The 11,722-nt window shown below is 35.0% G+C and overlaps 2 protein-coding genes across 4 annotated transcripts; one reads left to right on the plus strand and one right to left on the minus strand.

Annotated features, from left to right (window-relative positions):
• Window positions 1-495: 495 nt before the first annotated feature.
• LOC140834704 (calcineurin B-like protein 3) lies at window positions 496-5,546 on the plus strand. Of its 3 annotated transcripts, XM_073199776.1 has the most exons (10): window positions 497-806; window positions 1,432-1,512; window positions 1,591-1,739; window positions 2,358-2,440; window positions 2,600-2,659; window positions 3,196-3,304; window positions 3,406-3,458; window positions 4,414-4,494; window positions 4,828-4,940; window positions 5,262-5,546. In XM_073199776.1, exons 3-10 carry the CDS (start codon window positions 1,622-1,624, stop codon window positions 5,317-5,319), a joined length of 675 nt encoding a protein of 224 aa, XP_073055877.1. In that variant the 5' UTR covers window positions 497-806; window positions 1,432-1,512; window positions 1,591-1,621; the 3' UTR covers window positions 5,320-5,546. The 3 variants fall into 3 exon arrangements, with proteins under 3 accessions (XP_073055878.1, XP_073055877.1, XP_073055879.1); XM_073199777.1 differs by lacking the exon at window positions 1,432-1,512 and having other exon boundaries at window positions 496-806; XM_073199778.1 differs by lacking the exons at window positions 497-806; window positions 1,432-1,512; window positions 1,591-1,739 and adding an exon at window positions 1,783-2,236.
• Window positions 5,547-6,163: 617 nt separating this feature from the next.
• On the minus strand, window positions 6,164-9,058 carry LOC140834705 (heat shock cognate protein 80-like). The gene is made up of 3 exons (XM_073199779.1): window positions 8,820-9,058; window positions 8,255-8,396; window positions 6,164-8,171 (listed from the first exon to the last, which is right to left on the minus strand). The coding sequence occupies exons 1-3, from the start codon at window positions 8,940-8,942 to the stop codon at window positions 6,337-6,339; spliced, it is 2,100 nt and encodes a 699-aa protein (XP_073055880.1). The 5' UTR covers window positions 8,943-9,058; the 3' UTR covers window positions 6,164-6,336.
• Between the last annotated feature and the right edge of the window lie 2,664 nt (window positions 9,059-11,722).

Here is an 11,722-nt window from a genome sequence, read left to right on the forward strand (position 1 = left end):
ACTGAATAAAAGATTTTAAATTTTATTTCTCATTAATTTTAAAAATAAAATAAATAAAGATATAATACATACATACAACATATGAAATTTATTCATAAACATTATATTATTTACACGAGGAGTATGCCTGAAAACTAATTGTTAACTGATACCGGAGTTCTCCTTTATAGATGTCGGGAAGCAGGGGTAGCATGAAATATTCCTTATATAGGGTAGTCCGACCTCTTTAGCGGTTGAGGAAAAGCTTTATCCCAACGAATAAAGGATGTACACATTTATAACCAAAACTAAATCCAAACAACTTACCATCTATATCATACGTCATGTTTTTATCAACTCGATGATTTATCATACCAAATCACATATTTTTGAGTAATGCAGTAAAATATTGATCAAAATATAAAATATATGTCATATATGATTTGTCACGTTGTCAAATATATAAATTATACATACAAAATCATGTGTCTTATTATGTAGCATTATATCAATCTTTCGACATATTTGCATTAGTATAGCTGGACACAAACCTTTGACTTGTTGATTATCAAATAGGATGAGCCCCAATGGTTGAGTGGCCACCACCCAATCTACTGCCCTCTTGATTTCCCCGGCGGAACAGAGCTACTCCCTTTTCACTTGTCAATATCTCGCGTCCTCTCCTAAATTTTTTTTCTGAATCCAATCACAACAAAGGAAAAAAAACCATTCAATCTTTTGTCCAAGATTGTGCGCTCACACTCTATGTATCTCAACCAAGCAGCGGCTGCTCGATCCATCTTGTTAAACTGATCTTGCCTGCGGAGGTAAAAAAGAATTTTCGATTGTAAAAATCCCAATCTGCAAATTTATATTTTCTTTTCTTTTTTTATGCTCCTGATATCCATGAATGATTTGGGAATGTTGGATTTTGTACCCTAATCCTAAGTTGCAGCAGAAGTTTGATTATTTTCTCTGTTCTTGGTGGATCTAACATGAAATTCAGGCGATTACATCGGATATTTGCAGTCAGTATGCGTCCCATAGTTTGCATTTATCGGGATCCAATTGAATCTCGGGTTGGGTCTTCCGTTTGGTTATCTGGAACATTATAGTTTCGAATTGTGCTAATTGAGGGTTGGCTAGCGAATTTGAAGTAGACTGTATGAATTGGTTTAGTAAATTATGTTGCTTGAGAGGCAGATGTAGATTTGTTGGAGTAGTTCTTTTTAATGGCATGGCTTTTTCGAAATTTTTATGCTGAAGTCGGGAAATTAGGGAATGCTTTTACTAAATTATCAAAGCGAAATACCGTCCCCCTCCGTGGAATCCTTTGGAAGGTGTTCATATCTTGAAATTGTGGTTTGCTCCATCTTTCAAACTCAAACTATTTATAATTCTGAAAGTTTCTTGCAATGATATGATCTCACGTACATAAAAATTGATTATCAGGTATTAGTATTGTAAAGATCAAATCTTCACCGGCGTCTTCATTTTGGTTTTGGAGCAAGTGATTTGGAGAATGGTCCAAAGGTGTTTTATTTTTCAAATTATTTTTCCAATTCTTATATCATATTGCAATTTTTAATGTTTTTAATCCTTTTTTTAAAGGAATGGAGCGTATTAATGTTAAAGAAATACCATGTTGCAGTGCTTAGCAGGGTTCAAGCATTTATGTGCTCCATTGCTTCAATGCTTTGAACTTGATACACAATCAAGGGGCCTCGAGGATCCTGAAATTCTTGCCAGAGAGACTGTGTGTATGCATTACATCCACAATCTTTTTTAGTCAACCTCTTCGATGCCCAACCCCTGTAAAATAAAACTAAAGGAAAAGGAACCTGCAACATACAATCGACAAGATAAGAATATGGATTTAAGATATCCTATCTCCATTCCTGATCTCATGATGTTTGTTGAAAAAATGAGATCTGAAAATGTTTACCTTTTTGCTCTTCAAAACAGTGGTTTTGAGTTCTTTTGTCTTATCTTACCTCTAGATAAGATGGTATTTTTTGGACAGAAATTTTCCATTTTTATGAAATGAAATTTCTTCATGGATCGCCTAGAAAAGGAAAATGATTAATTTAATGAAGACTCAAAGGGAGTGTTTCACTGTAAAACCGGGATCTATTGAAGCATATTAAGCCGGATCTTCATGAAAAGAATGCTGCTATCCGCGTTACTTTTGAAAGGCTAACAACCTGATATTGTCATTCAGTTGCTACAGCAGTAAAAAAAGTGTTGATGGAGATAGGTCATAAGCACTATTATCTTGTTCACTGCCCTCCATTTTCTTTCGGCTATATTCATATGTTATTCTCTAGCATGACTAGATATGCAGCTTTTTTTTTTAATTGAATTTTCCTTTTATGCAGTTAGTGTAAGTGAAATAGAAGCACTTTATGAGCTGTTTAAGAAGATCAGCAGTGCTGTGATTGATGACGGGCTGATCAACAAGGTTCTTACTATATTAGCACAGATAAAAAAATTCATGTTGTTTGGATGTATAAATATCCTTATGGGCTAACATGTCCACGGGTTGCGTATATGCTTTTTTAGCACCATAACCCTTTCAACATCAGTCATGTAATTCAAACTTCTCTTCATTGTTTTGCAGGAAGAATTTCAATTAGCATTGTTCAAGACAAACAAAAAAGAGAGTCTGTTTGCCGATCGGGTACTTTACAATGTTTAAACATGTTTTATCAACAATTTGGTGGATGCTTTTAAGTAAAAAGTTTGTAATCATGCATTATCAAAGTTCTTTTCATGTACAATCCTTGAGTGTCCCCAATGGGCACCAGCATGCAGTGAGATTGTAGTTTTACATCAGACATGTTGATGCAGGCGAAGTGTTAGACACTAATATAAAATGATATGCTGCAATCTATGCACAACTATTTTAATGAGAATTTTAAATGCATCTTTCATTAACTCTAAGTAATCCTTGGGATAACACTTCCTGAAGACGACTAAGGTTGCGTGTAGGGTCATTGCCCAGATACTTAGAAATCTTCCCTCGGCCTTTCTATTTCCTTCAACTGGAACATAATTTTATTTTCCATAAAACAAATCTTGTATTTGTGATTGTTCGTCCTTACATATGACGAGTTGTGTTTATTTTTGGATATTACCTTGCACGAATGTTCAGAAGTTTAGAAGAGTATGAAAAAAATTTCATGTGTCTCTTCTCATAAACATTTCTTGGAGCAGGTTTTCGACTTGTTTGACACCAAACATAATGGAATTCTTGGTTTTGAGGAGTTCGCTCGTGCACTCTCTGTATTCCATCCAAATGCTTCTATTGATGATAAGATTGAATGTATGTTGAATATCTGATACTCCCGTTATGAGGCTCTGTTTAGCTCTTGGAGACTTTCTGATATTCATGCCATTCTGACTTATAAATTTTTCCCACTGCAGTTTCTTTTCAATTGTATGATCTCAAGCAGCAAGGTTTTATCGAGAGGCAAGAGGTGAACATTTCCCACTTTGTATTTTTCGCTCTAGCGGAGATATAATTCTGTTGACCCTTTGAAGTCTGTGCTGCTGCTTCTGTAGTTCAGTCTGTTTGTTTGGATATCTTAACCTATTACTCCTTTATTTGTCAGCTTTTATGTACCCATATATATACAGATGTACATATATTATGTAAATATTATGATTCTCGAGTAATAGTGACTGTACACATGCTTAACAAGAGAAGCAGGAAAACGGAAACCTTTCCCCACGTGTATTGCATTTTTGCTTGATGATTATACATTGTGTGAAGCATATGTTTGTTATAACCACAATGTACAGCTTGTAATGCGTCTTGTGTGCGTGTGTTGTGATTATTTTATCATCCATTGCTTTTTGGATAGGGGATTCTTCATAATAACTCTAATGATGTCAATATCTGTGGTGTGTTCAAGGACATACAACCTTCATCAAAGCATTTCAAATTTATTCCCTTTTCTTTTACTTTAATTAATGAGACTCTGAATGCTCAAGGATTGAAGTTTATCTTTTGCCTTTTAGTATCTTCTAGATTTATTCCCATCGCCACTGGTTGGGCATGGGATAACATATGTCTCAACAGTTGAGAGATCCTCAATACAGACCTTGTAAATTTGCTTGAATATGTGATTTGGAAAATTGAGGAGTCCTGTAACATGTCAAGTTACTTTTATGCTAGTTGTTCAATCGAAAATGGAACTGCATGCTTTATGAAAATATTTAAGCTGAAATTTGGTGTTAACCGTGTCCACATCCTGTCTAATCATACCCTAAATAACAAGTTCACGCAGTTGACCTATTTTATGTACTACAAGTGTTGAGAAGTAGCTCAAATTGTTGCTTAAGGCTTAAGTCTTAAGTCTTAAATAGACGGCATAATGTCATTAAGTCTTATTTTACTAACATATTAATTTTATGGCTTGAAATATACAGGTAAAGCAAATGGTGGTTGCCACTCTGGCTGAATCTGGTATGAACCTGTCAGATGAAGTTATAGAGAGCATCATTGACAAGGTTGTTCATCTACCTAACTTTGTTTTGACCTTCTCATCTCTCCTATAAGTCCAAAAACTAACTCAAGGGGTGATTGTTCGAGAACTCTCTGGGATTTTATCCAATCGACGTGGGACAACTAACATCTCCCCCTCACCCCTCCCTTCAGTTAGTGAATGAAAACTAGACACTGTTGGTTGAATCGAACCACTCGAATGAAGAAGTTTGGCTTCTTGTCATTATATTACAGAGATTCTTAGTGGTCAATCGATAACATTAGTATTGGTTAATCGATGCTTTGTCATTTGTTTGAACTTGTTTTTATGTTTCATGGATATTTTAGTTCTATTTCAGACTTTTGAGGAAGCTGATACGAAGCATGATGGAAAAATTGATAAAGAAGAATGGAGAAGTCTAGTTTTGAGGCATCCTTCGCTTTTGAAAAACATGACACTTCAATATCTCAAGTATGTGCCAATTTTGGTGTCCGCATATCTATTGTTACTTTAACTTCATGCAATTAAGAGTATGATGATGAACCCAAAAAGGACAGGCTATTTAGTGAAATAATTATGTGCCTGTCCAAAGTGAGAAAATGTACTTGTGGAAACTCACGAGATAAAAACTTCGGCACCTGAATCTTTGGGAATCATGCAGACTCGAATTTGTTGAGATATTTTCTTGTACTGCCATAAAATTTATGCGATCAGAAAATATTGTGCTTGTGTGAATTTATGTGCTGGCATCATGCATCGTAAGTTAGCTGATTGCATGTTCTTCCTTAACAGGGACATCACGACGACGTTCCCAAGCTTTGTATTCCACTCGAGAGTCGAGGATACCTGATTCCCAGACGATGCATCCGAGTTTTCTTGTTTATAATAGATGTGATGATTTGTTTCTTATCAATGACTGCTATCTCGTGTGACAATTTTGTTGCGTTGTGTTTGTTTTTTCACCTTCTTGTCATGCTTTGACATATCGAAATCGTGTCCGGGTTCGCATTATTTAGTTGATCGTAAATTAGACTTAATAAAACTCGAATTTGTCGAAAGTTGACATTCAGGTTTGAAGCACCCACATCACTAACAAGAACCTTGCGACGAGAAAAACCTGATCCTTTAATGTCATTTTTGGTGTCGTACGGCACAATGAATTATGTGGTTCTGAATTTCTGATTAAATATTTCAGTTTCCGATTATAACTCTAAAGTTTTCACTAATTCTAGATATCTCCCTATTTTAGAATATAATATGAATTTTTTGAAACTGGTCGAAATTTCCTTTTATGCTTAAAATCAGGAAAGAGTTGAGTTATAGTGATATATGTTTGGAAATTTCGACCAAATTACAGGGCATCCTAGAAAGTTCTGAGCGTCTTATGATTACGTTAAACGAGGTACATATGCTTGAATGTAATTAATTTGAAATTCCAATATCGTCAAACAACTTGTCACGCTATTAATTTGCAAGACAACTCATAAGTTTCATATATTTCAACGTTCAATTCTCGTAAAATGTTTGGATCATTTTAAAAATGAGTGCCAAAACATCCTATGTCGTAGCAAAAATAAAGCTCGCCATACATGTGACCATATAGCAAATGCGGATCGAAGATATGGAAATGGTACATTGTAGTTCAAAATTCTAGATATGACAAGACGTCAAGACCATTGAGCGCACACAGCCTCGACAAAACACAGAACCAGCAACTACATCCTTGGCTTACAATAGTCATAGGATAGATGAAACCATATTTAGTTCAAACAAAAAACAATTAAAAACATTCTAAACCATAATAAAATAAAAATGCAGAAAAAAGCAAATAGAGTATGTCATATTAAGCAACCCAGTAGAGTAGTGTTTAATCAACTTCCTCCATCTTGCTGCCCTCAGCATCAGCATCCGTTTCTTCCAATGCAGGCATATCGACATCTCCATCAGCAGCATCATCATCAATGCTCAACCCAAGCTTTAGCATCCTGTGAATACGGTTTCCAAAAGTCGCGGGCTCATCCAAGCTGAATCCAGACGTGAGAAGAGAAGTCTCAAACAGCAGCATGACCAAGTCCTTTACCGACTTGTCGTTCTTGTCAGCATCAGCCCTCTTTCTAAGCTCCTCCATGATCGAGTTCTCGGGATTGATCTCCATTGTCTTCTTGCTGGACATGTATCCGGCCATGCTCGAATCTCTTAAAGCTTGTGCCTTCATGATCCTCTCCATGTTTGCGGTCCATCCATACTCACCAGTTACCAAACAACAGGGAGAGTCCACAACACGGTTAGAAACCACTACCTTCTCAACCTTGTCTCCAAGGACATCCTTGATCACCTTGCACAGGCCCTCAAACTTTGTCTTCAGCTCCTCGGCCTTCTTCTTCTCATCCTCACCCTCTTCAAGCTTTAAACCTTCCTTGGTGGCAGACACGAGTTTCTTACCCTCAAATTCCTTCAATTGACCAACAGCATACTCATCGATTGCATCAACCATGTAGATGACTTCATAACCCTTCTTCTTTAGCTTCTCAAGGAAGGGTGAGTTCTCAACAGCCTTCTTGCTCTCCCCAGTAATGTAGTAAATGTCACTTTGGCCATCCTTCATTCTGGTCACATAGTCCTTCAAGCTGGTCAACTCGTCACCGCTCTTGGTAGAATGGTACCTGAGCAATTCAGCAATCTTACTCTTGTTCTGAGAATCTTCGTGGATACCAAGCTTTAGATTCTTCGAGAAAGCCTCGTAGAATTTGTTGTAGTCTTCCTTGTTCTCAGCAATCTCAAAAAAGAGCTCGAGACACTTCTTTACCAGGTTCTTGCGGATGACCTTCAAGATCTTGTTCTGCTGCAACATCTCACGAGAGATGTTGAGAGGAAGGTCTTCCGAGTCAACAATTCCTTTCACAAAGCTCAGGTATTCGGGGATCAACTCCTCACAGTTGTCCATGATAAAGACACGGCGCACATATAGCTTAATGTTGTTGGGTTTCTTCTTAGTGTCAAATAGATCAAATGGCGCCCTCTTAGGAACAAAGAGAACCGCCTTGAACTCAAGCTGACCCTCGACAGAGAAGTGCTTCACTGACAAGTGTTCCTCCCAGTCATTGGTGAGGCTCTTGTAAAAAGCAGCATATTCTTCCTTTGTGATTTCCTCGGGCTTCCTCATCCATATGGGCTTTTGCTTGTTCACCAGATTCCATTCGTGAGACACTTCTTTGATCTTTTTCTTCTTCTTCTCTGCTTTCTCCTTCTCTTCGTCAACTTCTTCAACCTTTCCTTCCTCATCCTTTTTGTCTTCCTCATCCTCGTCATCAGAGATCTCCTTTTCTGTAGTCTTTTCCACCCAAAGAGAGATTGGGTAGCTAATAAACTCAGAGTGCTTCTTGACCAAATCCTTCAGCCTGCGTTCCTCAAGGTATTCAAGCTGGTCCTCTTTGAGATGGAGGGTAATCTTAGTACCCCTCCCCAGGTTTTCACCAGAAGCATCTCTGGTAACAGTGAATGAGCCACCAGCTTGGGACTCCCATACATATTGCTCATCATCGTTATGCTTACTAGTTACAATAACCTTCTCAGCAACCAAGTAAGCTGAGTAGAAACCAACACCAAACTGTCCAATCATGCTGACATCAGCACCAGCAGCAAGGGCTTCCATGAATTCCTTGGTTCCAGACCTCGCAATTGTGCCAAGATTGTTTACTAAGTCTGCAACACAAAAGATATTCAGCACAGAATAATCAAATAAAATAACGAATCCAACAAAACTGGAAAAACGATTTGACACCTACCTGCCTTTGTCATCCCAATACCACTGTCAATGATGGTCAGTGTATTGCTGGATTTGTCAGGAATAATGTGAATAAAGAGCTCTGGCTGAGCATCTAGCTTGCTCTTATCCGTCAGGCTTTCAAAACGAATCTTGTCGATAGCCTGATTGCAACAATACCGATAGTTAATCACATAAATATATCTTCCATTAAACCAACCAAAATGATTGCAACAAAAACTCTAAACAGCTATATCCAGGTTAGTTTCGCGTACTATCCACAAGTATTCTCACGAACCAGTTCAGTAGCTACAAACAATGTTTACAAACGAGTAAATTGCTGCAGATGTAAAAAAAACTAGACCATTCTTCTGATAATTGAAAGCGAAAAAATATATAATCCCGAATAAAGGTAAGCGATAATTTGATCAAATGCAAGAAAACAACATCAATTTTCGGTGTGTTCATTATACTCTTCGACGACTGAACGCATCCATGCTAGTAGGCACAAAGATCGCAACATATTCTCAAAAACTGAAAAACAAACACTAACAGATCTAGATCCCCATACAGCACAAAACACTTACGTCGGAAGCGTTACTGATGAGTTCGCGGAGAAAGATCTCCTTATTGCTGTAGAAAGTGTTGATAATCAAACTCAGCAGCTGGTTGATTTCAGCCTGGAATGCAAACGTCTCCGTATCCGCCATCTCTGCGATCTCTACTTCTCAAATTCCTCGCAAAAATGACCCGAGAGAGAGACGAATGCTAGGGTTGTATGTGAGCGGTGTATACAGCGGGCGCGAGCAAGAGGCAAATTGTGGAGCAAGCAAATGCCATTTTATACTATCGTGGTTTACTAGGGTTTCTAGATCCTTCGTTTTTAAAATTAAAATAATAATAATAATAATAATATTTATTATCAAATTATATGTGAGATTTTTCCGTCCCGGCTTTTTGTCGGTCCGTTTTTGGTAACCCGGGCCGATGTTAAAGATGAAAAGGCTCACGATTCTTTGTAATAGGTCATATCGATTCATTCGTTAACAGAAATCAGAAAATCATTATCTTCTTATGTTTTATTTCTACATCTTTAGCTGTGCTATGTTATAAAGTAGGACGATAATAATTTTATTACTTTTAGGAAAATTTATTGTTATTCACATTATCGGTATGAGAAAACGATGATTTTTATCTCTCTTTTTAACTCATATTTTGTATGTTTATTGGAACGGATATTCTTTTGATTGATATGTTCACTTCTGTCAATTTTCGATGATGATAATCATTCTTAATTCTCATTGTTAAATTTTTATAAAATATTTTCCATATTTGATTACTTTAATTTAACTAATCTAAGCATGTATAAATTTATAACAGTAGTATATAATATTTTATTATTATTTGTAGCACTAAGCGTTTGTCGTTTTATCAAAAACTATAATTAGTTATAATGATGCAACTCTAATCTTTTCAATCATACAATAGCTTAAACATCGCGTTTCGATTGCTCTACCAAGTTGAGACAATTATTGTACCCAAACAATCTATTTCCCGAAAATTACACTCATTGCAATCAAAAAAAATTAAACTCGTGACCTTCACTATAGGGATGGCAATGGGTAGGATATGGGTCGGATTTGATACATCCATCCACATACCCATTTATTAAATTCATCCCCATACCCATCGGGTATTGAATTTCATCTACATCTCCATATCCATCGGATTATCGGATACCCATACCCTACCCAAATACCCTATTATCATATACAATTAAATTTTTTCAAATTTAAATTGTTTCAATGAAGTTATGAATATTTAAAAAATTATTTAAATGAACAATAAGAAAAATTAATGTTGATAAAAATTTGCAAAGTAAACTTTATAAAAAAATAAAATAAAATATTAAAAATAGTTTATATTAATTGAACAAAAGTACGTAATTTAACAAAATAAATTATTTTTCAATTTTTAAAGTTAAACATGAAATAAATTTACCAATGAAGAAGATGAGAAATTGAATGATAAATAAAAGAGCGGTAAAACCTTGAAACGTAAAATGAAAGTGAAAGGGAAGAGAAAAGAAAAATTATCGATTTACTTGGATTTGAGAAAATGAATCTTTAATATAGGTGTGCACGGTAGGTGTGCAACATATCAAAACTATATATATATATATATATATATATATATATATATATATATAGAAAAAGAAAAATATCGATTTACTTGGATTTGAGAAAATGAATCTTAATATAAATAAATATAATTACTATATATATACATATATATATATATATATATAAGAAAAAGTATCGATTTACTTGTATTTGAGAAAATGAATCTTAATATAAATAAATATAATTACTATATATATATTTATATATTAATTTAAATGGGTATTCGGGTAGGGCGTGTGTTGGATTATATCAAACCCGCCTCCATACCCAGACCCGAAAATCCTCATACCCGATTACTCAATTATTTTATCGGGTCTAAAAATCCCTCCATACCCTATTCTATTCGAGTCGGATATCAGATCCTCCAATGGGTTCGGAGGAAATTGTCATCCTTATTTCACTATGATATCAGTTGTAAGGCTTAAAAATTGCCGCTCTACCAAAAGTTATAGCTAGTAATTATGCAATTGTAATATTTTCAACAAAGTTTTAATTAAAACGACCAACTCTTGGTTCTATAATTAATATCAGAGCTAATGTTATATGTTTGATTCTCATTGATTGTAATAAGTGCAATTATTTGATGAGAGATTGTTAAGTGTAATAATTCTTCATGCTGATTAGAGCAATCGAATTATGATATTTGTGACACTGTACAATTTAAAATATTTGAGTTGCACCATACCATCGACTATAGATTTTGACAAAACATCAAACAATTACTCCTACAAGACGTAAATTTATCAAATAGGTTTAACCACATTTTTATTAAAAAAATAAAATATTTTGTAATTTAATAAAAAAATTATGTTGGTTTATAAAAAATTATGTCACATGCATAAAAATTAGTTATTCTAAGTATTTTAAATGTAATAATATGATATACGATACACCAGTATTCTAAAATGTGATAGGTGGAAAACCACTGACTGATATCGCCTAGATCGTTTTTTAACTGGATATCTAATTTTTATTGTCAATCTCCATATTTATATAATAATTCATCTATAACTCCTTTTTCTTATCCAATATAAATCATTGAAAAAATATCGAAAATTGATTTTTTTTTTAAAAAAATCAAAAATTGTATATATTAAATATGGCCACGTCTTTGAGGACTTTGAGCCTCCTAAGCGGTCGAGTTTGTTAAGAACGCGCATATACATTGACCTTGTAAAAATCGAAGAGGGGGCTCTTAGGTGTCTTTTAGAATATTGGTAGACACACAATAAGTTCGGGTTCATACTATTTATTATTTAGAAAATACAAGTAATTTAGATATTCAGTAATTGATTGAAGAAAAATTT

The sequence above is a fragment of the Primulina eburnea genome, chromosome 6 (genome assembly GCF_022965805.1).
Source record: "Primulina eburnea isolate SZY01 chromosome 6, ASM2296580v1, whole genome shotgun sequence".
Lineage (NCBI taxonomy): Eukaryota > Viridiplantae > Streptophyta > Magnoliopsida > Lamiales > Gesneriaceae > Primulina > Primulina eburnea.

Excerpts from the sequence above, each read along its gene's own strand:
- LOC140834705 (XM_073199779.1), bottom strand. The coding sequence starts at position 8,942 with ATGGCGGATACGGAGACGTTTGCATTCCAGGCTGAAATCAACCAGCTG. Across the intron at positions 8,397-8,819 it reads TCATCAGTAACGCTTCCGAC|GCTATCGACAAGATTCGTTT; the intron begins GTAAGTGTTTTG and ends TGTTGCAATCAG. Across the intron at positions 8,172-8,254 it reads TATTGGGATGACAAAGGCAG|ACTTAGTAAACAATCTTGGC; the intron begins GTAGGTGTCAAA and ends TTTGTGTTGCAG.
- LOC140834704 (XM_073199777.1), top strand. The coding sequence starts at position 1,622 with ATGTTGCAGTGCTTAGCAGGGTTCAAGCATTTATGTGCTCCATTGCTT. Across the intron at positions 2,660-3,195 it reads AGAGTCTGTTTGCCGATCGG|GTTTTCGACTTGTTTGACAC; the intron begins GTACTTTACAAT and ends TTCTTGGAGCAG. Across the intron at positions 4,495-4,827 it reads TAGAGAGCATCATTGACAAG|ACTTTTGAGGAAGCTGATAC; the intron begins GTTGTTCATCTA and ends GTTCTATTTCAG.